Source organism: Anolis carolinensis, chromosome 1, assembly GCF_035594765.1.
Source record: "Anolis carolinensis isolate JA03-04 chromosome 1, rAnoCar3.1.pri, whole genome shotgun sequence".
Classification (NCBI taxonomy): domain Eukaryota; kingdom Metazoa; phylum Chordata; class Lepidosauria; order Squamata; family Dactyloidae; genus Anolis; species Anolis carolinensis.
Window position 1 is genome coordinate 353,183,484 of NC_085841.1, and position 27,853 is coordinate 353,211,336.

General features: G+C 42.5%; 2 protein-coding genes across 5 annotated transcripts in view; one reads left to right on the forward strand and one right to left on the reverse strand.

The window, feature by feature from the left end:
- The window catches only part of zbtb42 (zinc finger and BTB domain containing 42), a 28,420-nt gene extending 8,894 nt beyond the window's left edge, over positions 1–19,526 (reverse strand). Inside the window, exons 1-2 of one of the 4 annotated variants that reach the window (XR_505657.2) lie at positions 18,913–19,526; positions 5,316–7,597 (exon numbers count right to left, since the gene is read on the reverse strand). Coding sequence is in view for 2 of the 4 variants with exons in the window: in XM_008103799.2 (XP_008102006.1) it covers positions 15,682–17,130 (1,449 nt within the window). In the remaining 2 variants the exon portion in view is untranslated. Of the gene's footprint in view, positions 1–5,315; positions 7,598–13,695; positions 17,145–17,797; positions 18,005–18,912 lie in introns of those variants that run through there. The other 3 variants (XM_008103799.2, XM_008103855.3, XR_010002216.1) reach the window with 3 other exon arrangements.
- Positions 1–27,853, forward strand: part of LOC134295586 (uncharacterized) — a 252,270-nt gene that overhangs the window by 183,455 nt on the left and 40,962 nt on the right. The gene's annotated exons all lie outside the window — the stretch shown is intronic.

Consider the following 27,853-nt stretch of genomic DNA (forward strand, 5'->3'; position numbering starts at 1 on the left):
ATAGTTGTCTTGCCCGTGTCATATTTTAAATTCCAGCTAGAGGAGACCCATTGAAACAAAGAGATTTACTAATAGTACTCGAAGATAAGCCGAGTTTTTGGGGGGGCTGAAAAAGCCTCCACCGGCTTATAATGGGGTCAAGGTCAAGCCAGCAGTGGAGCCTGGAGGCCACAGTATGTTTTCTTTTCCAAAACCTCCCTTCTCAACTTCTCCTCCCAGGTTGGAGTTATCTTATTTTTTAAGAGAGAGAAGGACAAGGAGGGAATGTTTTTAAAAGCAAAAGGAGAGTGAATGACAGAACCTCTTGCAAGCCAGGAAGAATAAAAACATTGCATGGTGGAAGGGGAAGTAAAAGAGAGACTCTTGCAAATTTGCAGGATTTATTATTATTATTACTATTATTGCAAGAACGTTTGAGTCAAAGGGGAGGGAAAGGAGAGCAACAGAAGGTGTGTATTTCTTTTTATTCCTCGCTTATCCAACGTTCTGGATTATCCAACGCATTTTGTAGTCAATGTTTTCAATAAATTGTGATATTTTGGTGCTAAATTCATAAATGCAGTAATTACTATATAGCATTATTTTGTATTGAACTACTTTTTCTATCAAATTCGTTGTATAACATGATGTTTTGGTGCTTAATTTGTAAAATCATAACCTAAAATGATGTTTAATAGGCTTTTCCTTAATCCCTCCTTATTATCCAACGTATTTGCTTATCCAACGTTCTGCCGGCCCGTTTATGTTGGATAAGTGAGACGCTACTGTATTCAATGCCAACAAGTATAGTACATACATACAGACATAACTTAATAAATAGCATTTAAAACCCACACCCTGAACTTATCCATGGGTCCTAGCAACATTCATCATTTTGGCTCTAAAATGTGCATGAGGTCAATTTATACATGGGTATGTATAGTATATTTTCAAGTGGTTTTAATTTTTGATAGTCTAACTTTTGGATTTTGTTAATGTTTAACTATTTTAAAAAACAAGATTCTGTTAACAACAACAACAACAACAACAGAATTTGAGCCTATGTGATGTCATAGCCTGAGTTTGTGACTAGGCTTCTGGGAGACTGGGATGACTATGGGCAAATCACATTCTTTTAGTCTGTGTTATTATTATTATTACATATTATTCATTTTCAAGGTTGACTTCAATTTATACTGACACTATAATCTCTAGCATTCTTAGTTCTCAATTGCCCTGCTTAGGTCTTGCACACTCATGGCTATTCAGGTCTTGCTCAGGTCTTGAACACTCATGGCTTCCTTGAGTGAATATAATTTCTTCTTTTCCTGTTGCTTTCCCTTTTTTCAAGATAATGGCAGACTTTCTTGGCATAAATTTTGCCATGAAATCTGGATAATAGGGCCACTGTAAACTGGAATTGACTTGAAGCCGGGCTTAGCACAGCAGGCTAAACTACTGTGCTGCAGAAAGATCCTACTGATTGAAAGGTCAGCGGTTTGAACCCGAGTTGGGGATGAGCACCCATTGTTAGCCCCAACTAACCTGCCCACCTAGCAGGGTCAAAAGTAGAAATGCAACTAGATAAAATAGGTACCACTTTTTAGCAGAGAGGTTATAAAGGCGCATTTTAAGACGACATCAATCAGGAGAATAGGGAGGAGCTTCTCAACATGGAAGATAGAGCAACAGCACTCTCCATGGCTGGAGTCCAGCACAGCTGCCAAAGATACAGGAAATAAGATGTGAAAAATCTATCTTTACCTCTTCTATATTGTCTGTCCTTGTGTAATTATGTAATTCGGCCTTGAATGTTTGCTGTATATGTGTTTCTGTATAGCTGTTCTGAGTCCCCTTCATGGTGAGAAGGGAGGGGTAAAAATACTGTAAATAAATAAATACGTAAATACATAAATGCATAACAACAAAAATCAACAGGTTGATTTGGACAAGAAAAGCTACCTGTCCCATGGCCTACTACATAACTGTAATTTTGCTACTGTTATGAATCGTGATGTAAATATCTGATATGCAGGATGTATTTTCATTCACTGGACCAAATTTGGCACTAATACCTGATATTCAGAATTTGAATACTGGTGGGGTTGAGGGGATTGATTTTGTCATTTGGGAGTTGCAGTTGCTGGGATTTAAAGTTCACCTATAATCAAAGAGCATCCTGAACTCCACCAACAATGGAATTGAACCAAACTTGACACACAGAACTCCCATGACTAACAGAAAATACTGGAAGGGTTTGGTGGGCATTGACCTTGAGTTTTGGAGTTGTAGTTCACCTATATCCAGAGAGAACTATGGACTCAAACAATGATGGATCTGGACCAAACTTGGCATGAATATTCAACATGTGAACACTGGTGGAGTTTGGGGAAAATAGACCTTGCTGGGATTTATAGTTCACCTACAATTAAAGAGCCCCTTGAACCCCACCAATGATAAAATTGGGCCAAACTTACCAACAGAAAATACTGGAGGGATTTGGGAGGAATTAACAGTGATTTAGGGGAGATGTTGTTCACCTACCTCCAGATAGCACTGTGAATTAATATGTATTTTCTGATGGTCTTTGGCGACCCCCCAGAGGCCCCAACCCTCAGGTTGTGTCCTAAGGGAAAACATAAACTAGCCTCTCACCCTCTATTAATAATTTCCTCTTTATCTAAATAGTCTTCCAAATGCCAAGTTTAATGCATTAAGGCTAAGAGTTTTCATACTCGGTTGCTGGATTAGATTTCTCCCCTTGGGCAAAATTTTTATATATGCTTTTCATCATACTTAAAATTTTAAAATTGTTCTAACCACCACCCATCCTAATGTCTTCAAGATGGAGTGGAGATACAGTGTTGTCCAGGGCTGTGGAACTTTTGGCTGTCCAGATGTTTTGGCCCCCAGAGAGGCCTGCAAAATGGAAACCGTCACCTAAAACATCTGGATGGTCAAAAGTCTTCCCTCTTCTGTGCCTTTAAACAACAGACGAACCATAACACTTGCAAGATTTCACCTGTGCTGGAAACTCACTCTGCTTTGCAATTACTTTTGCATGCCCGAAACTAATCTGTCCACTTGTTTGCAAAAAAAACCAAAAAACCCTGATGCTTACTCGCTCTCGGCTGCTTCATCTTGCCCTCAATGACATCATCCAGTTAAAGCAGATTAACTACATTGAGTTCTGATGTCATCCATTTACCATGTGATCCCTAATGTGATAAGATCATCCATGTGGCTAATCCAGGAAAGAGGGAAAAACAATTCCAGGAAGGTGGCACGGGAACTTCCAAAGTGCTCGCAGCCACAAGAAAGCAGTACTGAAAATAACGGAGTGGGGGGAGGGTCTAACTTACCAACATTTCCCTTCTTAAATAAGAACCACACCACTATTTAATGTAAACTGAATAAATACAAATAGCAATTTATTTTCTAGCACCTGGAAAATCTAAGCCAAGCTACATGGATACAAATGATCAGCTCTTTGCTCCTATGCAGCCTCTAATATTGAGGTCTACCTATTTGAAGCCAACTCTCCCAGCTAATTCCTATACCTTTTGCTTGAATATCAGATTTCTGGGTACGGACCTAAGCATTCGACTCTTTGTTCTCGAGCTCATTCTTTCCATCACAGGATCCAAAGGAATGCAATCTGTCCAGATGCCAGCACTTCTTAGGAAACTGGAATAGAGCAGCTCTGTGGTTTAAAGGGCTTATTCATAGAGGAGAAACCAAGGAAAGCAAGGAGGGTGTAAGGAAACCCGGTAGAAGAGCAGCCAACAGGACCACGTTTAATAGAGGAAAGAAAGGAAGTCCCGCTAAGCAAGGTCACCTATCCTTTTACGCTACACAATTATAGCACAATGGTTCCACTAAAGCTGTTGCATCTGTATCTGTGGAATCCCAGAATTTGTAGTTTAGTGGAGGGCTAGAGCTCTTTGATTGAGAATTCAAAGTGCCCCTTCTTAAACCACAAATTCCAGGATCCCATACATATACCCTACAATTGTCCCCATTAATCCACTTTTCCAGCTGCTTTTAAAATTTCCCTCTTCCTCCCGCTTTTTTCCTTCTGTCCTGAATTATTGCAGTTACTGAAAACTGAGTCCCTATCTACACTGCCATATAATTACAGTTTCAAACTGCATTATATGGCTGTGTATTTATTTATTTTGTATCAAAGGTAAAGGTAAAGGTTTCCCCTTGACATTAAATCCAGTCATGTCCGACTCTGCAGGTTGGTGCTCATCTCCATTTTTAAGCCGAAAAGCCAGCATTGTCCGTAGACACCTCCAAGGTCATGTGGCCGGCATGACTGCATGGAGTTCCATTACCTTCCAGGCGGAGCGGTTCCTATTGATCTACTGACATTTACATGTTTTCGAACTGCTAGGTTGGCAGAAGCTGGAGCTAACAGCAGGAGCTAACCCCACTCCCCAGATTCAAACCGCTTAGCTTTCAGTCAGCAAGTTCTGCAACTTAGCGGTTTAACCCACTGCGCCATCAGGGGCTCCATTTCATGTCAAAGCATTGCATAAATATATAAGTTTAAAACTGATAAAATAAAGGGATCACAAGTTGCAAAATAGTTTTAGACTAAAAATGGGCAACAGCGACTGCATTGTCTGTAGCTTTAAACAGTTCTTCCTCTGTGCACGAGGCAGGGCATTGTCTGCAAGCATACAGATGCTGAGATGTTTGTTCTGCTCCACAGTCACAAAAGGTGGAGGATTCTTCTAGGTCGTGCCATTTTGCCAGGTTGTCTTTTGATCTGCCAACTCTGTTTCTGAGTCTGTGCAGGGACTTTCAAGTTGCCCATTCTTGGTTTGCTCCTGGAGGAAGACCTCGTGAGGGCCATCCAGTTGGAAGTGCTTGATTTGGCTGCCCGCAGAGATATTCTTGTTGTTGCTGGAGGAGTCTCATGAATCTTTTCCTTGGTTTAAGTCTACTGGGAGGAGGCTGATAACAATACAGTGGGTGGCTTTTACAGTGTTCAAGCTTATTTCTCTCACAGTTAGCAGCAACTTCCCATTGCACATTGGGGGAGGAGCAATGCCAGCTAGCTTATAGAGTTTATCAACAGATGTAGGTTTAAGACATTAAGATTATTCTACATGTCTCATTCAGTGCTATATTCACCTGCTTCACATGGGCAGATTTATGCCAGACAATGTAGTTATGGCTGTGTAGTTAGGGACTCAGTTTGTAGTTACTTCAGCAGCTGTCCTTTCATAAAGACCAATGGTTCTCAACCTGTGGGTTCCCAGATGTTATGGCCTTCATCTCCCAGAAATCCTATCAGCTGGTAAACTGGCTGGGATTTTTGGGAGTTGTAGACCAAAACACCTGGGGACCCACAGGTTGAGAACAACTGCTATAGACTCAGGCAAAACCAAACTGAAGCAGCCTTTCCTAGCTTGTCTGTTCTCCCTCATAATACCACTTTATCAACCCTTAACTGAAATATGTGTTTAAGAAGGATATTGACAAGCTGGTACATGTCCAGAGGTGGACAACAAGAATATGAAAAGGTCTAAAAACCAATATTTTATGAGGAACAACTTAAGGAGCTCAAATGCTTAGCCCGAAGAAGAGAAATCTAAGGGGTAATATGCTATTCAGTGGTTCCCAATCTTTGGGCCTCCAGGTGTTTTGGACTTCAGCTCCCACAGTTCCTAACAGCTGGTAAACTGGCTGGGATTTCTGGGAGTTGAAGTCCAAACAACCTGGAGGCCCAAAGGTTGGGAACCACTGGCTTAGACCATACAAAAAGAATATGTGGTTTTCCTGTGTTCTTATCTTAAAAAGTGAGACACTCTTATCTGTGACTACTGGGTGGTTACTTTACTTTTCTCTAGTTAATAGAGTTGACATTTTATTATCTTGCCTTTCGTCCCCAATACTCACATGTTCAAGAAAAGGAATAACTTCTGCGTACATTGAGATCCCAAGCCTAGACCAATTTAACTGACAACAGAAGAACATGGAGGGGTCTTGTTATACAAGGCAGGTAACTGCCTTTAGTGGTGGCTTACTGCATGATTTTCTTCCATGGGAAATGGTTTTAAAAGTAATTATTTTTTTCTAGCTGGAAAAAAATCCATTTTCCCCACTTATGTCATGCAATTATTTTTTTACTCTGGTTTGGTGTGGTCAGGGATGGACTAGTGGGCATGCTTTGGGCTGGGAAACATGTGATAAATATCCGGGGCTCTCGGAGGGTCCATGTGTGTTGGACAACCTTCATTACTTTGCTGGGATCAGGTTAAAGTTCCAGAGAAGAATAGTGTAATAACGCTATAACAACATTGTAGCGCTATAATGCCACAATGCCATAGCATCTTATATTGGGAAACAGCAATCTGTGTTTTTGTGCCAAACAAATAAAAGCTTTATAGATAATGTCTCGGAGAAATCGAAAATATTTGTGTGATACAGTTTTAGCACAAATGAAAGCTGCAATCTCATAATAGTTCTGAAAGTGCCGTAAGAATGAACAATCATGCTTGAATAGTGCTTTGCAGACAACATAGTTATAACAGGAGAGGACTTTCTTGTGATAAGGCTCTAAGAAAAAACATAGGTTTGTGATTGTCACTTCTCTTCTCCTGTACGATTTTCAACATCTTTGCCCAATGAGGAAGCCAGTGAAACTTTGATAACTTGTATATGTTGTGCTTCTTGGCTGGCAAAGAAAAGTATCACTCTTTTGTGGATTTTGCTGCATATTATTACTTGGCCGAAGCCCCTGAATATGTTTATTGGCAAAATGTTTTCTAATGCATTTCTGATATTTAAAGACCACATAGTTATTTATTAAAACTAAATTGCAACAGTGCAGAAAACCAGGCAGAAAGGAGATAGAGAGACACTGAAGAAAGTATATGGAAAGTCTTGAGGAACCAACAAACACCAAGATGTAGAAAGGAGTCACCATCCAGCAAATGGAAAAGTCTGAGAGCGAATTCAAGCAGGTGGCTGAATGCTACTTTGTCTGGCATGACCTTCTACCCTTTGGAAATGTTGTCAGTCCTGGCCAGCATAAATTGTTTTTGGCCAAGAGACTGCCACTACTTTAGATTTTTTCCTTCTCCTCTGGCTTGTGTCAGTCCTCACTTTAAGCAGAAATATTGCAGAAGCTGTTGCTTCTGAAACACATAAAGGGCCAGGAATATTAATGGCTTGATCTCTGTTGCCGTTTTGTTCAAGCCAGGTTGGCAAGTCTTAATTTTCTAGGGCAAATTGCTCTGAAAGGACCCAAGCACCAGCTGTGTGTGCAGAAGTGCGCAGCTGTGCTAAAGAAGGGGGTGGAAGAAGCAAACAGGGGAGGGGAAAAGATTACAATAAGCAAATTGTTTGGCTCCCTCAATTAAAACCGGGTTAGCAAATATTTTTAATGTGGGATGAAAGAGGCCAGTCAGTCACTTGAGGAGACCTTTGTTCGGCTGCGGAATTGAGAATGGCAGCGCGCTCGGGATTTTGGGGCCGTGCCGAACCTCCCGGCGATTCGGACATAATAAAAACAGTTTTTGTGCCCAAAGAACTTCAACCGATGGAGACAAAAGCCATCGCAGTGTAGCTCCATCTGTATTTGCTTCCGCAGGGCTCAGTTCTGGAAGATATGAAGGAGAAATGAAGAAGAAAAGTCTTTTGGACATGTGCAAAGTGCTCCCACCCCAAGACATCGTCGCAAGCAAAGTGGGTTACTTTTCTGTAGATTCATCAGATATAAGTAACTTCGGAAGTTATAACCATCGCTCCTGTCACTAGGAGTGCATCTACACTGTAGAATTAACGCAGTTGGACACTACTTTCGTGGCTCAATGCTATGAAATCCTGGGAGTTGTTATTTGGTGAGGCAGCAAAGGCCAAAGTGGTCATGCAACTGCAGCTCTTAAGGATTCCATAGCATTGAGTCATGGCAGTTGAAGTAGTATCAAACTGCATGAATAAATACAGTGTGGATGCAACCTATTTCAACTCAGTCACCAAAACATATAATACAGCCTCTTTTATCCCCTTTTAAACATATTTAAGAGGGAAATTTCAACTTATGAGGGGGGAAAGTGAGTTTTCAACACATACTTTCCTTGCAGGACAAATACATGGAGGTAATGAGGGCAATAGACATTGGTAGTGCTTAACCCTTTCCACCATTCGCAGAATGACACGGATGACCTAAGTAGTCCTAGATACACAATTTTTGCTCTGGGCACCGCTAAGTGAAACTGCAGATATGTGCTCCTCACTTACAGTTGTCCTCATGTATCTGTACCAAGTAAAAGGCTGCTGTTGCATTATTTCGTAGCGGAACCAGCTAAATGCACATTGGGACAAATGCACCTCAATCCTGTTGCACATAGCTAAAGAGTGGTGTCCATTGGGACACTTGCTTTTCTGTCATTCATATTTGTGATTCACTACCAGTTTCTTGTTGCCTCTGCTACATAGCCAAATCTATGCAAGTTCTACAAAGTGTTGGTTCTGACTTTTAAAGCCTTGCATGGTTTGGGTCCAGGAGACATACAGGATGGCCTTCTCTTGTATGTTTGTGTGTTTTATCTGGGTGTTTTATCTGTTGTCAGACACCTTAGGCTATGAGAGGAGGCAGGTAACATCATCATCATCATCATCATCATCATCATCATCATCATCATCATCATCATCATCATCACCACCACCATCATATCACTGTAGGAGTTCCCTCAGGTCAGTGGTTCGAATTTGGGGAGAGCGGGTGAGCTCCCTCTGTCAGCTCCAGCTCCCCATGCGGGGACATGAAAGAAGCCTCCCACAGGATGGTAAAACATCAAAACATCCAGGCGTCCCCAGGGCAACATCCTTGCAGACAGCCAATTCTCTAACACTAGAAACAACTTGCAGTTTCTCAAGTCACTCCTGACGTGGGGAAAAAACTGTGTGGCTAGTCACCTTGGACCGTGAGGGGAGGCATATAACATCATCATTGTATCATCATGACAGAGGATTCGAGTCATAATCCTCTTCTCAATTTGTGTGCATCTACTTATCCGAAGTACTTATAGTAGGAGCCTTCTATGGGGTTTGGTTTCAGGACCCACCCATAGGCAACAAAATCCATGGATACTCAAGTCCCATTATCTACAGTGACATAGCAAATGGTGCCACTTATTATGAAAAGGCAAAATCAAGATTTGGTTTTTGGAATTTTTGCTGTGGATGGTTGGACCAGTAGATATAGAATCCGTGGATATGGAGATCCAAATGTATATAGCATATCTCTTTCAATATTTTTATGAAGGCTTGATTTCCCAAAGAAGAGACTCTGTGTGTGTGTGTGTATACACTGTACATAAATATATACATACATACACGCACACATATGTACACACACATACATGCATATGGAACAAACAAAACAAAGAACAATTTCAGTTATAACTCTAACATGTTTTATTTAATAAAGACAGCGGTGCTAATCACGATTGTCACAGTTGTTTTCCTTTTTAAAAAAACAGCACATATCGACACACATTTGTCAAAAAAAGAGAGAACTCCACACAGAAACTAAACACTAGGGGAAGTTTGTCGAAGTCATTCTTTTTTCCTTTTTTAATGAGATTGTCAAACCTACACTAAACACAGCATAGACCTAACACTGAGGGAAACAGGGGAAATAGTTCACTATAAAACAGTGAAAGAACCTTTCTTTTAATATATAAAATATAGTTCAATCCAATAGCTTTTCTACATACTGTATACTATAAAAAACTCTCCCACAAAAAATTAGTGTCTTTAAATATACATATTTGAATCTGAACTGCACCAAGATTAAAAGCAATTAAAAATAACCGATTTCTCTCTGGTTCTTTCCTTTCTTTCAAAGCATTTAACTTCACAGTATCAGTTTGGAGAAGAAGACAAATCCAGTGTTTTTTGTTTTGTTTTAAGTAAAACAATCTATTAAGGTAAAATTGCAGCTCCAGTGAAACCAAAACAAAAATGGAGCTTTAAAAAAAGGTTTCCAATTTGCAAGACAGAGCAGCTGCCGCGTAATAATGAACCAACTCTAAGTGTGCAACGTTTTAGTACTTCTCTAAGTAAAGATTTTTTTCTTGAAAAAAAGAACAATCATGCTCAGAATTATTGCAACCTTAAAAAAAATCCAAAGAACATCAAAAAGTTTTTTTTAAATAAAAGTGCAAACTTTTTTTAAAAAATCAACCCGAAAAGATTGGTAAAGAACAGTCTTATTAGAAGGACGACGCTTCCACAATGCGCTTAATCTGGGCACATCTGCCGGCTTTAACACTCAAGTTGCATGTCCTTTAAAATTGCCATTACACTCCAATGGTATCAATATGGCACTTAACATGTATACTTTTAAGAAATCCTTCTAAGTGTTATATCCTTAGGAAGAGGCACAAATATCCCAGTCCCGCGACTGAGGCACTTATGTTCTTGCACATTCCATTCCAATGCAAAACATAGATCTATTTGTAAGACCACATCCTCGATTGTAAATTATTGGGATCAATTTTGTGCTCAAGTGGCAGATCCTTCACCCATTAGATCAGTGGTTCTCAACCTTTGGTCCTCCAGGTGTTTTGAACTTCAACTCCCAGAATTCCCAGCCGATTTACTAGCTGTTAGGAATTGTGGGAGCTGAAGTTCAAAACACCTGGAGGTCCAAAGGTTGGGAACCATTGCATCAGATCCTCACTTGAGTCAGCAGAGAAAAAGAGGACTATATTCTATGCCAGGCATGGGCAAACTTCGGTCCTCCAGGTGTTTTGGACTCCAACTCCCACAATTCCTAACAGCCGGTAGGCTGTTAGGAATTGTGGGAGTTGGGAGTCCAAAACACCTGGAGAGCCGAAGTTTGCCCATGCCTGCTCTATGCACTCTTCTGTACATCCTCTTACACAAAGAAACAAAAGTTAAAATTAAGAGTTTTTCAAGCATGTTGTTCTGAAAACGATCCAAAGTTAAGCCTTCCATCAAAAAAAAAATCTAATAAATACTATTATCAAGTATCATCAGGAGGAAAAAAATATAACTTAAAAAAATTTAAACAGAAAAAAGAAATAACTTAATTTCTGAAGATTTTGTTCAGTGCTATTTTTCCAATCCAAGGGGGAGAAAGACCCCAATGAAGTAAGACCACAGTACCATAGTCACACGCCAGAGGCATAAAGCACACTGGTATGCCTTGCATGTAATATCACCAAGAATTATCTGTACAGTAACAAATGAAATTAGATTTAAACACACTATAAATAGAAGTAAAATTTCACATTATATGTGCACTTGTCATTTAAAGGGAGGAAGAAGAGGAGCTCGCAAGGTGTCGCTTGAATATAAAGGAGTTGCTTTTTGCTCTGCTCAACAACTCTTGCCCCATAGTGTTACTGCAATGCAACACTGTTAGCATTTCACCTTTGTAGGATTTCCTAAAATCCTGGACTAGGGACAAAAAAAGGGAGGAACACACTGGCATCATTGGAAGGAAGGAATCAAATGCACAAGTCTGAATTAATTAGAACTTAAGAGACAAGTCTTTTTCTATTTCTCAAGGTTTGTCTCTTCCGCAACTTTCGGCTTGGCTCCTGATGCTCTCCCATGGCAATATATCCCTCCTTTCCTTGTGGGAATTCCCAAAGGGAAATGTTGGGTCATGCTCTTTTTCCCCCTCAATATAGTATAACTTGCCCGTTTAGGACAAAACTATTTCAGTGCTTCCATAATAATAAGGAAAGAGGTTGTTATCATTTTCAGATAACCCCAAAATGCCAGTACAATTCGGTTTAGCGTTGAATGCCCATCCCACAGAAATATATTCCAACTAGTTACGTTTAAGATTCAAAAATATACTTTGCATGGGCATCTGAAAGCATAAACTGACATTCAACCACATAAACAAAATAAGAGACTCTGGAACTGGGCTCCTAATAAAAGCATATCATTCACACTACACACACATCCCAATGTGACATCTCTTTGCTCACCTGGAGTGAATTCTGTGAACAAATGTAGTAACTTCTATACATTTGCTAATCAAGAGAGCTTGGCTAAATGTGACCTACAGGTTTGTGATTAATGTAACTGGACCTATGCTACTTTAATGTAGGAAAAACTTTTAATTTGGCACAAGCCACTTCTAATGCCAGGGAATTGTACTAATCCATAAGAAAAATAGTTTTCCAGAATGCAACAAGACAGCCCAGGACTTTGAAATGCAGAAGGTTCATTTCTGAAGGAGTTACGACTTTACACAAACAGGTTTATATATTTGGGCTCATTTCCCTTTGAAGGAAATGGTATTTTAATGCAACTCCCAGATGGCACGTCTCTTGGCTGATCTGACCCCCTTGTAACTTCCTTGAGGCCCCATCCATTTGGACCCATCTTTTTTTCTCCAAACCCCAGGCCTCTTTCCACCAGCTGTTCCAGCCAGATGTGCCTCCCTATGAGGGTCAGAGGCAGCCCAGCTCTTGCATGGATTTCCAAAGGGTATTTTGGAGGGGAATAGTAAAAAAAAATCTTTTCTTCTGATTACAGCTTCCAGAAGAACCCAGCCAACAAGGGGAAAGGAAATCCACCCTCCCTCCCAAAATATTTCCATACTTTTTGTCAGTATCCTATTTTCTGTAGCCTTCATCAACTTGAAGATGCTCTCAAGAATGTCAACCCATGGTGTCAATGAAAAATAAATGTGCAAATTTTTTTTAAAAAACTTATGTGTAAGAAAAAGCAGAAGCGTTTGTGCACCAATAGACATAAATGGTGCACAAAGGAATGACTTTCTCTAGTTCGTGGCATGTATCTAATCATGAGAGTGAGGACTAATGTTTTTTCTGCAGGAAAACAAACCCCATTTTTGCAAAGTCTAAAATGTAGAATGTAAAAAATCAAACCTGGAATGAGATGCAAAAGACTCTATACCAGACCACTGTGAAAGGAACAGGTATATTGAGGAAGCCAGCTCAGAAGTGAAGACTCTATACTAAATCTCAACCATTTCTTAACAATGTTGAGAAGTCAAAAAAGAAAGCCCAATAGCCACCTAGCAGCCTCTAGGTGCTTGAACGACAATCCTCACAAGTTCTTGTAATTAGTGGCTATTGTGGCTGGTGCTGATGGGTGCTGCAGTCCAAAGTACATCTAGCTCAGTGATTCCCAACCTTTGGGTCTCTAAGTGTTTTGGACTTCAGCTCCCACAGTTCCTAACAGCTGGTAAGCTGGCTGGGATTTCTGAGAGTTGAAGTCCAAAACACCTGGAGGCCCAAAGGTTGGGAATCACTGAGCTAGAGGTACTTTGGACTGCAGCACCCAAGGTTAAGCAAAAGCAGTCGATGCACTCTCACAGATGGCAGAAACTCAGGAAGTGTTGAAATGGATGGGCAAGCAGAGATCACCTTCCACAAACAAGGTCAAGCCACATAGGTACATCACACAATGCTTAAATGGACAACTTAGAAAACCAAAACTGAAAAACTGTAACACTCTCCTTGGCTGTCCTGCACTTTTCTGGGAACACTGTGCTTTGTCATTCATGACAAACTGGATGAAGGAGAAAGTGTTGTGGATTGGAGCCTTAAAAATATACCAATCTTCTAGTAGAGCATCACTAATCTTCTATTAGAGATTCAGTCGTCAAGAAACAAAATGTGCTTTCCTTGGGGGAGAAAGAAATATATATATATATATATCTCATATGCCCAAAGAGTGTGTGTGTATAAAACTGGCCAAGGGTATGGGATCGTATGAGGGCATGCTCCTCCAATTATTAATTTTGCACCCCCACCCCAATGAAATATTTCCGTTCCCAAATTTCTAGCAACGCAGTAACTTAAAGTTTCCACTAAACATTCAGAAATAAAATTTAAGAATCCCCCCTAAAAGGGGCAGGCAATGTTACAAAGGGAATGAAAACATTCTCCTTGTTCAGTGTATCATATACTGCAATATTAGAAAGGAAGGATTTAAGGCAGTGGTTCTCAACCTGTGAGTCCCCAGATACTTTGGCCTACAACTCCCAGAAATCCCACCCACTTTACCAGCTGTTAGGATTTCTGGGAGTTGAAGGCCAAAACATCTGGGGACCCACAGGTTGAGAACCACTGCTTTAAGGGGAAAGGACATAACATGGGGGGGGGGAGCAATGCCCTAATTTTTCTCCTTTCTTTTGTTGACACCAAGGTAGTGATGCCATTTAGCAAAGATTAAAGTATCAGTAGTGCAATAGTGAAGAAGGACACAAGCCCAACAGAAGCATGGAAAGGATGAGTAAGTCAGCCAATGCTTGGCACAGACAGTAATCCAGGTCTCCTTTCCCAGGGGGTCTTGGCTCAGAGACCATCTTCCTCTGGAAGCCAGGCATGTGAGAAACAGGTAGCATGGAGTTGGCACCTCTCATCTTCTGTTGCCACTGAATAAGAGAGTGTGGTGCAAACACAATGACTAGCACAACATTGCTATGGGATCCAGAGGAACATCTACCCCTCCACCAAATATTCTCCTACACATAAAATTGGCCATAAGATGCAAGCCCTAGACAAGTTCTACCATAAGCATGCCCCATTTTAGGGGAGATCTTTGTATGAGGGGGAAAGGGAAGGACCCTGAAGCCAGGAATTGTGGGAGTTGAAGTCCAAAACACTTGCAGGGTCTAAGTTTGCCCATGCCTGGTATAGGCTCACAGTTATACCAAACTATCCATACTTTTGTCCCATTCCCAATAAAACCTACACAACAGCAATTGGACCAGATGGGTTAGACAACCCAGACGGAGGGGGTAAAATTAAAAGCAATTCATTATAACTGCAAAAAGGAGAGAGAAAGTCTTTGCAAAGGCAAAAGAACACCAGCAAGGTGAGGCTGATTTGGCAGGAAGAGTTTCAAAAGATGAAAACTTTACCACCTGCTGATAAAAGTAAGGGCATCTTCAGAAGTAACACAAATTCAAAGGCCTTTTTGAGTTATAAGGCTTCTCGTCTGTCCCCCTGGGGCACACACAACCCAAGACTTCTCTTCAGACACACACCGTTACGTGATACGAGCTCTGTCTTGCATAGCCCATCCCCTGCTTTTGAAATTAGATTTGCTTGAAACATATATTGAAAATAAAATTTAAAAAACCAGGTTGGATCAAAATGATCACCTCCAGAGTAAGGAGAGATACGGAGACTATTAAATACCTACTTCAGGGAGGTACAATAAAGATGTGATAATCTCAGGGGGAAAGGGAGATTGCTGTACAGACAGCACACTTTGTTGCATCCAAGGTGCAATTTTGATCAAGGATCATACCTTCCCTTTCACTGGATTTCCTTACCACATTTCCATTTTGGTAAGAGAACACCCACAAGATGAAAAGCACATCCAAGTATCCTTATGCATCAGAACAGCCCTCTCCATACATCCTATTAAGCCAATCAATTGGGTTAAATCAGCTTCCATCCAAGAATTTTGGATTAAGAAATTTGCCAATTTGCTTATCGGCCACCCAGAAATAAACACAGCATTATGAATAAAGTTGCAGACCTAAAGTGGGCCATGGGATGGGAGCAATGCATAAAGGCAGACCTTCTCCTATGAAATGTAGACCTACATTCTCCCACCCATCCATCCCCCTTTGTGATGCTATTCGCCCAAAGTGAAATAGCACATGGTAGGAAGTTGACCAGCATCTCTCGTAACAAAATAACTGTTCTCTCAAACCACCAGCGACTTCACAAGGCCACAGTGGAATTTGCGGATGTGTCTGTACAAATCGCCCGACTGGGTGAACCGTCTCTCGCACCACTTGCAACCGTGGGGCTTCTCCCGGGTGTGAACCACCGCATGGCGGCTAAGATTGTGGGAGTACTGGAAGCTCTTCCCGCACTGACCGCAGGTGTATGGCTTCTCACCCGAGTGAGTCCTCTCGTGTCTTTTTAAGGTGTACATGCAGGAGAAAGTCTTGCCGCAAAGCGTACAAGTGGGCACCGATCCGTCGGGGGAGAGTCTGGTCCTGGAGCCGTCCTTGTCGCGGAAGTGAGAGCTGAGATGCAGCTGGAGGACATGTGGGTTAGGGAAGACCTTGCTGCAGAGTGGGCAAACGCAGATGTGGCCCGGGGGCACAAGGACACCCGAGGACGAAATGTCAGAGGAATCCATGTCATCCTCGCTCGCCTCCCGCTCTTGATCGACATCTTCCTCTGGCATGTGAGAATCGCCATTCCCCACAAACACACTTCCTAACCCTGTCATCAAACTCTTGGCTGAATTCTCAAAATGCTGACTCTCCGGGCTCCTCGCCTCCTCATCCGACAGAGACTCGGGCTCATCTTTAATCAGGGGCTTGGCACCCTCCTGCTGCTGCTCCTCCTTCTCTTCCTCCTGTGGCTGGCCGTCGGAAGCCAGCTGTCCAAAGATGTAGGAGGGGTGGAAGGAATCTCTCCCCACCACAGGCTTGAAAGACAGATCCAGAGCACACTCTACATCACTGGGAGTCAAAGGGTGGTTCAGAGAGCTTTGGGACAAAGGTCCCACCAAACCACTGACATTAGCTCTTGTTTTCCCAGCTGCCAGGGTGTCCGATTCTGCATCAGTTAACACAGAGCCAGTACTTACAAGTTCAGAGGACCAATCCGGGTAGCTGCCACTCTTCTTTTTCCCCGCTGCCAATCTGTCATATTCCGCCGCGGTTAATTTTTGCTTATTATCCGGACTGAGCTCGTGCCCCAAGGGCATTCCGCCATCCAAGCTCGGCACATCCGAATGCGCTGCCCTGCCGTTCATTTTCTCATCCCCGCACAATTCCTTATCTTTCAGCTTGCCCTTGCAGACTTTCACAATGTCGTACATGTGAAGGTAGCTGGCCGCAGCCAGCACATCTTCGACTGGGAGGCTGTTGAACTCCAGCTTGCCTTCGTACATGAATTCAAGCAGCAAGCCGAAGGCTGGGGCTGTGACAATGTCACTGTTCAGATGCACAATGTCCCTTTTGTCTAGCTGGTCCCTGTAGAAAAGATGGAAGTACATGCTGCAAGAGGCGAGGACGGCTCTGTGGGCTCGGAACTGAGCGTCTCCAACTAAAACAGTACAGTCACACAGGAAGCCCTGGTGACGTTGCTGACTCAGACACTGCAGTAACTGCCGGCTATGGTCTGGGAACTCCATTCTTCCTTCATAACCTGTTCAAAACAGGAAAAACTTGAATGCTACTATAAACCACAGGGCTTCTAAGCAGCTGTTAACAAGCAAACAGATTTAGCTTTGGGGGGTAACTGGAGCCTGGGAGATAACCGTTCAACTGCACATTGTCTGCAATTTTTACTTTCCTTCCTTTTAAATGTCGCCCCACACCAGAACACCTGCTCCAAGAAAAGAAGGGGGGAAACAGGAAAAAAACTAAACTCTGAAAGTAAACTAAAGCTTCTAAGGAAGTAATGCTTGCAAGCCTTAGTAATGCTGCTCAAAGGGGTGGGGGACTTTGCAGAGTTTGATGCATTCCTGGAAATCTTAACTTCAGGGCAACATTGTGGGGACTTCAATAAAAACAAATGTGTTTTGGCCACCCCCATCCTCTCTTCCCGGAGGGACACAAGAAACATAGCATTCTGCTGTTTTTACACATGCTTGCCCCTTCCAAAAGAAAGGACATCAGCCCACTTTCACACACTCTCTCGCAGACACATGTTCCAATTGAAAATTCAAGAAATTATCAAGGAAAGTATGAAAACACCTGATGGAAAAATAAAGGTGTTTCATATACAAACACACACTGCACTACCCTGCAGTCAAACTCTACAAATTAGGGTAAGGAAACCTTTCAAGACACCCTTACCTTGAACAGCTGGAACACATGAGGAAGGAAAGACCCCGGCCAAGCCAAGCAAAACTCAAAAAGTTGTGGAAAAGCTCCAGCTTTTTTGTTTGTGTGTATGTATGTTTGTGTTTGGGTTTGTTTTGCAGTGAGGTGCCTGGGAAGAGAAGGGGCTTTTCCCAGCCAGGAGGGAAGGGAAGGACGCTTCTCTGTGTGTGGATTGGGGGGGGGGGGGGGGTGAGAGAGAGAGAGAGAAGAAAAAGAGGGAGTGAGAGAAAGAAAGCGAGAGAGAGAGAAGGGGAGAAAGAGCCGTATGGGAGGGAGGGGGGGAGGGAGGGAGTGCTCCGTTTGCTAATTACACCGCAAGCTGGAGAGTCAGCTGCTCTGACTTCACTGCGATGGAAATGCTACCTCCAGCTGTGCCCTTTTTAATGCCATATGTTACTTCAAATCTCGCTACCAGCCAACCACAGCTTGCTGCCTTTTAAAGTTCCACCAAGCAAGCCCCCTCTCCAATATTTATAGCCATCGATTAAACCTCCAAACTTGAGCCAGAGCCCTTCTCACTCGTTGTCCTAAATCCTTCCCCCCTCCTCTCTTGGAGAAAGTCGCTTAAATAACAACCCAACAATCTTAATACTAGTTGCTCTTCATGGAGGACTGGAGGCTTGACCTTTGGAGAGGCAAGGGGAACATGCAGGAACAGCAGGAGCAGCGAACAAGGAAGAAGTTCCCAAGTTTTGCAAACTTTCCTGCTTTCTCCTCCCCCTTTTTTTGCCCGCAGGATCGAGAATTCCTTCGGATGCTCTCCTTTCTTCTCCCCAAACTGTACACTCCGGGACCCCCCTTTCCTCTCCCTTTCCACAACTTTGTACGCCAATCCCCCCTCGGCGTCCCCCCTTTTGTGCTCTCGGAAGGAGAAGAACGAAGGGGGCGCGAACAGATCCAAACGTCTCCAAGAACACAGAGCGAAACCCAGGGCGCAAAGCTTGGCTCCAAACCGTTGGGACAGCTCAGAAGAAAAGGGGTTTCGGGAAAGACCCCAAAAATAAAATACTCGTGTTGTTAGGGAAGGGGAAGATCAAGCCTTTCTAAGCTACCCCCCCCCCCCAACACACACACATACACACACTTACCAGCCAACCCGGTTCTTGTTGGTTGGAGACCTGCATGGGCTCCGCTCTTGGCTGCGCCTTAGCCAGATGTGAGTGCGGGCGCCTGGCTTGCTCCGGGTTTCTTGTTGCTGGCAACCCAGCGGAGGCACTCCTGTGTGTGTGTTGTAGAGCAGGTTGTTAGCCAGGGCTGGCTCTCGCGATACTTCCCCCCACCCTTTCTTTCGGGGAGAGAGAGAGAGAGAGAGAGAGAAAGAGGCACACGGAGAGAGTGCGTTTCTGTGCGCTTTTCTTCCCAGGACGCACACGAGAGCGCAACCAAGGACGCCAAGCTCGTCGGATTTTCAAGGGCTGGCGGCAAGCAAAACGGTTTTAAAATTAGGGGAAATGAGGGTGAGAAAACTCTCTTTCTTTCTCTCTGTCTCTTTCCCTCTTTCCGTGGCTACTTTTTGAGCTCTGCTGCTTTCCACCCCAATGTTTTCTTCGCCTCGCTCCGTGCGCTCCTTGGTCCCAGCTCTCCGGCTTTTGGCGCAGTAAGACTTGGGGTGCATTTCAGCACTTCCACGCGGCGTGAACTCCCAGGGCTCAGTGCTATGGGATCCTGGGAGTTGTAGTTTGGAGAGGCACTCGCACTCTTTGGCGGAGGAGGTAAAAGGTCTTATAAAACCACAGCTTGCATGGCTGGATGTACATGTGCCCTTGGAGGCAAAAAGCGACTGGGCCAGGGCTAGCATTTCCTCCCTGGAAGTTTATGACAGTTCCACTATAACTTTTGTGTATAGCGTGTGGAGCTGTTGCAAAAGAATATTTTTTTAAAATACAGTAGAGTCTCACTTATCCAACACTCGCTTATCTAACGTTCTGGATTATCTAACGCATTTTTGTAGTCAATGTTTTCAATATATCGTGATATTTTGGTGCTAAATTCATAAATACACTAAGTACTACATAGCATTACTGCGTATTGAACTACTTTTTCTGCCAAGTTTGTTGTCTAACATGATGTTTTGGTGCTTAATTTGTAAAATTATAACCTAATTTGATGTTTAATAGGCTTTTCCTTAATGCCTCCTTATTATCCAACATATTTGCTTATCCAACATTTTGTCGGCCCGTTTATGTTGGATAAGTGAGACTCTACTGTATAATGAGTTATTAGGTAATAACTTGATTTGGTGTAGCTCAGGTATGGGCAAATTTGGGCCCTCCAGGTGTTTTGGACTTCAACTCTCACAATTCCTAACAGCCAATAGGCTGTTAGGAATTGTGGGAGTTGAAGTCCAAAACACCTGGAGGGCCCAAGTTTGCCTATGCCTGGTTGCAACAAAACATGGGGGAAAATGTCATGGGTGGGTAGAGGTTTATTATTATTATTATTATTGGCTGCGTATTTTGCAGCCAAACAACAAAAGAGATACCTTCCAACAAGAAAAAAGTGCCATGAGTGGGTAGTTTGTTTTTGTTTCTTCTTTGGAGTTCAACCCCACAGTGCTCAAGTCCTTCATGAGGAACAGTTTAGTTAGCTTAGAATAGGCTAGCAGTGGTTCTCAACCCATGGGTCCCCAGATATTTTAGGCCTTCAACTCCTAGAAATCCTAACAGCTGGTAAACTGGCTGGGGTTTCTGGAAGTTGTAGGCCAAAAACATCTGGGGACCCCAGGTTGAGAACCAATGGGCTAAGGGTTTCCCTTTCCCCGTGTCTCCTATGTGACAGTTGGGAATGTATCTATTTCTTCTCTCCTGTCTGTTTCTACTCTCATTCATTGTGTAAAATGGAAACTTTTCTATTGCAAGCCTTTTAAAAACCAGACTTCTTTTTCTTACATCTTTGAATGTGCTGTGTGCTTTGAGAGATCTCTCTTTGCGTGTGTAACAGAGAGATGTCCATGACCAACTAAACATACCACAGGGGTTTAGGGGAATGGACCTTGGTTTTGGGAGTTATAGTAAGTAAATAGTAAGTAAAAGTTTATTTGTATACCGCCCTCTCTCCCGAGAGGGACTCAGGGCGGTTTCCAATATAAAATCAGCATAAAACATTGTACAATAAAACACTGAAAACACTATAAAAAGCTATAAGAATTAAAAACAAAAAACAGAACATAACAATTGACTAAAACAATCACATAAACAGAAGGAATATAATCACTCAAATCACATATGAATCTGAAAAGAAAAAAGACCTCTGGGATGGACGAGAGGATGGCCTGGAGGGACCACAAGAACTAAAATACAATGTTATATTCTAAGATGCTTTGGGGCAGAGGAATATAGTGCAATGTTTCAAGTCAAAGAGATGGCCTATGCAACTACTATAGCTATGGGCTCAGTTATCCAAAGGCGCAGCGGAAGAGCCAGGTTTTAAGCAGCTTTTTGAAGGAAGCCAGGGTAGTTCACCTGCATTTAGAAAGTACTGAACCCTGCTAACCCTGGACCACATTTGCCACACAGGTCCAACATGGCCAATTGTGCGTACAGTCCTGCTTTGGGGGTGATTGTCCTGGGAATCTGGAAGTTGTAGTTCACCCTTATCCAGACAGCACTGAATCCAGCAGCGACAGATCTTGACCAAACTTAAGTGATATTTCCTAACATCCCAAAACAAACAGTGCCTTCTTCTAATAACCTGGGCACCACGGGGTCCCCAAGCTAGTTGTAAATAAACCTTTTATGATTTTTAAGATTGGCCTAAGCTCTGAATTATTTACAGCCACATCCAATGGCACCTCACGCTTTGCTGGCTAATGTTTTGTATCCTGTTTTGATTTTGGATGCTCTGCTATATGTCAGGGTAGTTTTTCCTAACAGGTAGTTTGATTTGGCTACATGCAAAAACTAATGAATACACTCTCTTCCAGGGGCACCCTAAAGCCCAGACCAAACAAGGGTGGCATTCCTAGTTTTGGATAAACTTTTAAAAAATACATTGTTTGCAAACACAATGGGGAGGAGCTGTGGAGGCGAAAGGAGAAGCTTCTCCCGCTGCCTTCAGGGGGACTGCAAGGAAACGTGCAGGAAAGGGATGGAGGGGAAGCTGGGAGTTTCCGTTTTCAAGGTTTCTTAGGATGGATCTACACCACACCTGTCAAACTCCAGGCATGTGGACTGAATCTGGCCTATGGTGTCATTTTATGTGGACTGCAACCCCTGTATTCCTCATCATTAGACCTCTTGGCAAGAGCTGATAGAAGTTGTGTTTCAGTGATGTCTGGAAGGTTGGTGTTTGTTCTGTTTAGTCAGGGGAGTGGGGTTTGGATTTAGTTTCAAGGCTTGTGGATAGGATTCCTGACTTCGAAATGTCCTTTAACCTTTTCCCCATCTCAGATTCAATTCCCATTATCCCAAAGCACATGGCGGATGATCAGAAGTGATGGGAGTGTCATTCAATAACATCTGGGAATTTCAATTGGGAATTTTCGAATGGATGAGCTCCCATCTGTCAGCTCCAGCTTCCCATGCAGGAACATGACAGAAGACTCCCACGGGATGGCAAAATATTCAGGCGTCCCCTAGGCAACATCCTTGCAGAGGGCCAATTCTCTCACACCAGAAGCAACTTGCAGTTTCTCAAGTCGCTCCTGACACGAATAAAAATGGGTATAAACAAAAGGGCACCAAACCACTATGCAACCACTATGCCACACTGTACCCAAGGATCCTCCATGGAGTCAATGGCTCTCTGAGGCTGATGTGGCCCTTGGTGAAAATGTGTTTGCCGCCTCTGATCTACTCTAGAATTAATGCAGTTTGTCCCTGCTTTAATTCCCATGGCTCAATGCTATGGAATGGAAGTTTAGTTTTACCATCTTCCAAAGAGTGTGGGTGCATCACCAAACTACAAGTCCCAAGATGCCATAGCATTGAATTATGGCTGTTAAAGTGCGGTCAAATTGCATTAATTTGATGTGTAGATGCACCTTTATATAGCCATTCTTTCTGAGTAATTGTACCTACAGGGTCCGTTTATACTCTAGAATTAATGTGTTTGACACCAGTTTTAACTGCCATGGCTCAATGCTGTGGGATCCTGGGAATTGTAGTTTGGTGAGGCATTAAAGAACTCTCTTTTTGACAGATAAGGTTAAAGATATTGTAAAACTACCCCTCCCATGATCCCATAGCATTGAGCTATGGCAATTAAAGTGGGGACAAAGTGCATTCATTGTACTGTTCGGGGCGTCAAATTTATTTTCACAGAGGGCCACATCAGCCTTCTGGTTGCTTTCAAATGGCTACTTGTAATTGTAAGAATGTATAAATGTATGTTGCCCTGGCGTGAAAAGCCTCGCAGGCCACATAAAATGACATTGAGAGCTGGATTTGGACTGTGGAGCTTGTGTTTGATACATGTGGTGTAGATGTACCCTAGGATTGCAGAGCAAGGGAATCAAAAAACAGGTCATGCCTCATTCTAAGGACTAAAGATGCATCTACACTGTAGACCTAATGCACGTTGTTATAGCTGTATGCTGTGAAATCATGGGAAAGAATAATGGTACCTCTCTGAGCTACAAATCCCAGAATTCCATATCATGGAGCCTTTTCAGTTAAAGTGGTGTCAAACAGCATTCATTCTGCAGTGTAAATGTGCCCCAAATGCAATCCATCCCAATGCCACAATTGTGGCATGACTCCTGAACAATCTTTATTTTTGATTCTGTAGTTGTAATACTTTTGTTTTTATCTTTATTTTATACTGCTTTCATTTTATTCCAATACTTTTATTTTCATTTTTCTATTGTTATAATATTTCCCCCAGGCAGGAAGCAACCAGACTTTGAAGCTGCAAGGTTATTTAATTCTACTCAAAGTGCCCAACTGCAACATTCACACTTGCCTCAGACAGACAAGAGTTCTTCCTCTCACCCTGGACATTATTCCACTGATATATAAACCCCACTTGCCTAGGTTCCAGCAGACTTCACAACCCCTGAGGATGCTTGCCATAGATGTGGGCGAAACGTCAGGAGAGAATGCTTCTGGAACATGGCCATAGAGCCCGGAAAACTCACAGCAACTCATCTCTGAGTATTCCTTGCCTTAGAAAATCTTTTGCAATTCACTTGGAGGCACGTACACACGAAAGTCTCCCCCACCCAAGTCCTGTTAAAAGAGATTAGAGATGGTCTGGATTAGGCTGTGCTTTCCTGGTAGTAAAACCTATTTTAATTTACTTGGGTTTATCTCTGGGTAGACCTGAAGAGACATACACGGTTGGAAATCAGATCTTGGGGCTACGTTCTAAATAATGGTTATTATCAGCTAATAAAGACAATGGTTTATTTTTAATCAATTTGAAATTATACTAGATTTCTTCTCCCCACCACCACCACTTTACTAATCCTTTGTACTCTCCTCTTAGGTTACATCTACACTGTACAGTTAATGAAGTTTGAATAATGGGAGTTTGGTATGGCACCAGCACTTTTTTTAGCAGAGAAGGCTAGAAACCTTGTAAAACTACAGCTTCGATGATTCCATAGCATTGAGCCGTGCCAGTTAAAGTGGTGCCAAACTGCATTTTTTCTTCAGTGTAGATGCATACGTAGTTGTGTGATTGCCCTGCCCTAGAACTAACTCACTGGCCCAGAAACAACTCTTTTCGAAATAAACCTGGTTGAAATTTCATAGCATCCCAGTGAAGCCATTTCCCCTTTGCATGCTTGCTGATTTCTCACTCATTAGCTTAACTGCTAAGTGGATTTGAACTATAATTCCCAGAGGCTCTCCAGACAGCGTGTAATGTTCTAACTAAGCCTGGAAATGTTGTAACTACTCCCAGAATCCCTCAGCTCTCGTTTAATGTTATACTGAATTAGGGGGAATTTAATACAGGGGCCATACAGTACAATTTTCAGAACCCCTCACCCAGAGTCTAGAAACATGATTTCTGAAAATACAGTTCCAGTGTGGATCTATGGTCAATTTCTGATGGACTTTTGGGATTCCTAGAGAGATCATGTTAATCGAATCTGCAAATAAAGAAATCTGCAGAAGTTGAATTCGTAAATATGGAGGGCCAACGGTAGATTCCACTAAGACATAACTTTTAACAATGGAATCCCCTTCTTTGGAGATCTTTAAACAGAGGCTGGGTGGGCATCTTTCATATGATAGACCCCTCTCATTGACATACTGTCTCCTTGCACTTTATTTTCCCTCCTACCTATCCTACCCCAAACTTTCTCAGGTAATGCTTCGACACTTGCCCAGGCACTTTATTAATGGTCTTCAAAATATGTACTTTTTGACTTGACCAACCCCATTTCATCCATGGATGGTGATTTTCATTTTTTATTACCTTTCCCCTTACTTGGTCACTATGGTGTTATATTGTATTTTGTGTTTTAATTTGTTTTTAAATCTGATACTGTTTTTAGTTATTTGTATTGGTTTTAACTCATCACATTTTGTTTCTGTTTTGGGCTTGGCCCCATGTTAGCCACCCCAAGTCCCTTCGGGGAAATGGTGGCGGGATAGAAAAAATAAAATATTATTATTATTACAGTATAGTCTCACTTATCCAACATAAACGTGCTGGCAGAACGTTGGATAAGTGAATATGTTGGATAATAAGGAGAGATTAAGAAAAAGCCTATTAAACATCAAAATAGGTTATGATTTTACAAATTAAGCACCAAAATATCATGTTATACAACAAATTTGACAGAAAAAGTAGTTCATTACACATTAATGCTATGTAGTAATTACTGTATTTACGAATTTAGCACCAAAATATAACAATGCATTGAAAACATTGACTACAAAAATGCGTTGGATAATCCAAAACGTTGGATAAGCGAGTGTTGGATAAGTGAGACTCTATTGTATTAGGTTTCGTTGGTGGCCTGGGGAGCATTCACACAATTAAAACTTGTGCAACAGCTGTGCCCGTACCGTGAGAAGCCAGACTTGGCCACAGTAGTCCATGCTCTCATTACATCTCAAATAGACTACTGCAACATGCTCTATGTGGGGTTGCCTTTGAAGACTGTACAGAAGTTTCAGGTAGTCAGTCCAACACGCAACAGCCAGGTTCCTTACTGGGGCGGCGAACAGGGAGCACACAACCCCCCTGTTGTGTCAGCTCCACCGGCTGCCAGTCCGCTACTGAGCACAATTCAAAGTGCTGTCATTCGCCTATAAAGCCCTAAACAGTTCCGGTCCAACTTACCTGTCCAAACGCATCTCCCTTTATGAGCCAGTTAGAGTGCTAAGATCGGCTGGGGAGGTCCTGCTCTCAATCCCGCCGCCTTCGCCGGTGCGATTGGTGCGATGACAGACAGGGCCTTCTCAGCGGTGGGCCCTCGGCTGTGGAAATCCCTCCCCAGTGAGATTAGATCGGCCCCTCTTTCTTATCATCCAGAAAACAGCTTCAAACTTGGCTATGCAAGCGGGCATTCAACCAATGATAGCAATACCCAAGCAGCTAAAGGAAAATCACAGGATTAATGTAATGTTTAAATGTGTTAATGTTTTAATATTTTTATGGTTGCGTCTGATGATTTGTATAGTTTTAATTGATCGCAATTTTATAGTCATATGTTTAGTTGTTTATATCTGCAGTGTTTTTATATGGATATGAGGCATTTAATTTTTGCCATTTATTATGTTGTCCACCACTTTGAGACCCATCCCATCCCCTGGGTGAGAAATACAATAAAAAAATAAAATACTACTTATAATGGTATGCATGGCAGGGGGTTGGAGTAATGATCTTTGCACCTCTTCCAACTGTTAGATTCTGAGATTCTATCATTCTTTGAAATGTGTTTCAATGAACTTTGTAACACTGACCAACACACATTTTGGTGCCTCAAACGTTAGCCCTGTTGCTGGGGACATTTGACCTGCTAGTTTCCCCTCTATCAGCTCTTGTTTTTTGGGATAAAAAACACTTGCCCATCTACCAGTCATCATCTGCTTGCCCGCAGAAAACTATAATAACCATATCTAAGAACTATAGCTGATGTGGTCTATCCAATGCAATTTTCTGAATCGGTGCCTCACATAACTCCAGAAATAGGCATAAAACCCAAGAACTAAGAGGAAAAATTGTTGGGGTGTGTAATAGCCTCCGGTGGCCTAGGGGGATAAAAGCCTTGTGACTTGAAGGTTGGGTTGCTGACCTGAAGGCTGCCAGGTTCGAATCCCACCCGGGAAGAGCGCGGATGAGCTCCCTCTATCAGCTCCAGCTCCATGCAGGGACATGAGAGAAGCCTCCCACAAGGATGGTAAAACGTCAAAAAACATCTGGGCATCCCCTGGGCAACGTCCTTGCAGATGGCCAATTCTCTCACTCCAGAAGCAACTCCGGTTGCTCCTGACACGAAAAAAAAATCAATACCTAATTTCAGCTTGATTTACATCGTTGTTATTATTAATAATGGGATTTAGAATTGGTGAATGAACTTTCAAAAAGAGGCAACAGCTTTTATTTTTCCACCCTCTATCCTCCATGATTTCACATAAATACCTCACCGTTCAGTCCTAAATTTTTGACCAGTTCGACTGATACGGTAGTTACTGCCGGATTAGCTGAAATTTGACACTTGAAAAGGTGGATGCATTTTCCTGGCTTTCTCATTTGGCTTCTAAATACCAGGTACCCAGGGATTTGTGGGAGGGTGACCTTTTCAGACAGGTAGTTTGAATTTCAGATTTTGGAATGGCTCTGATCCCAAGGGGAGTCATTCATAACTTCTTCTTTTTTGTTCTGCCTTTGACAGCTAGCCATGGTGCGCCTCTTCCCTGTGAATAAAAGTGAGGGCACGGAATGGGGTCATGCGCTGCTTTTAGTAAGTTCCCTTTCCAAGAGGTATCTGTGCACAAAGTGTTTCCTATTTGTACTCCTCCAGGAGCATCCCAGAAGATGCCCTGCGACCAAATCCTGGGAAAGTTCCCAGAATCTTCATTCCGCCGAGATATTGGACATGCCAGCTAGGGGATTCTGGGACTTACAGGC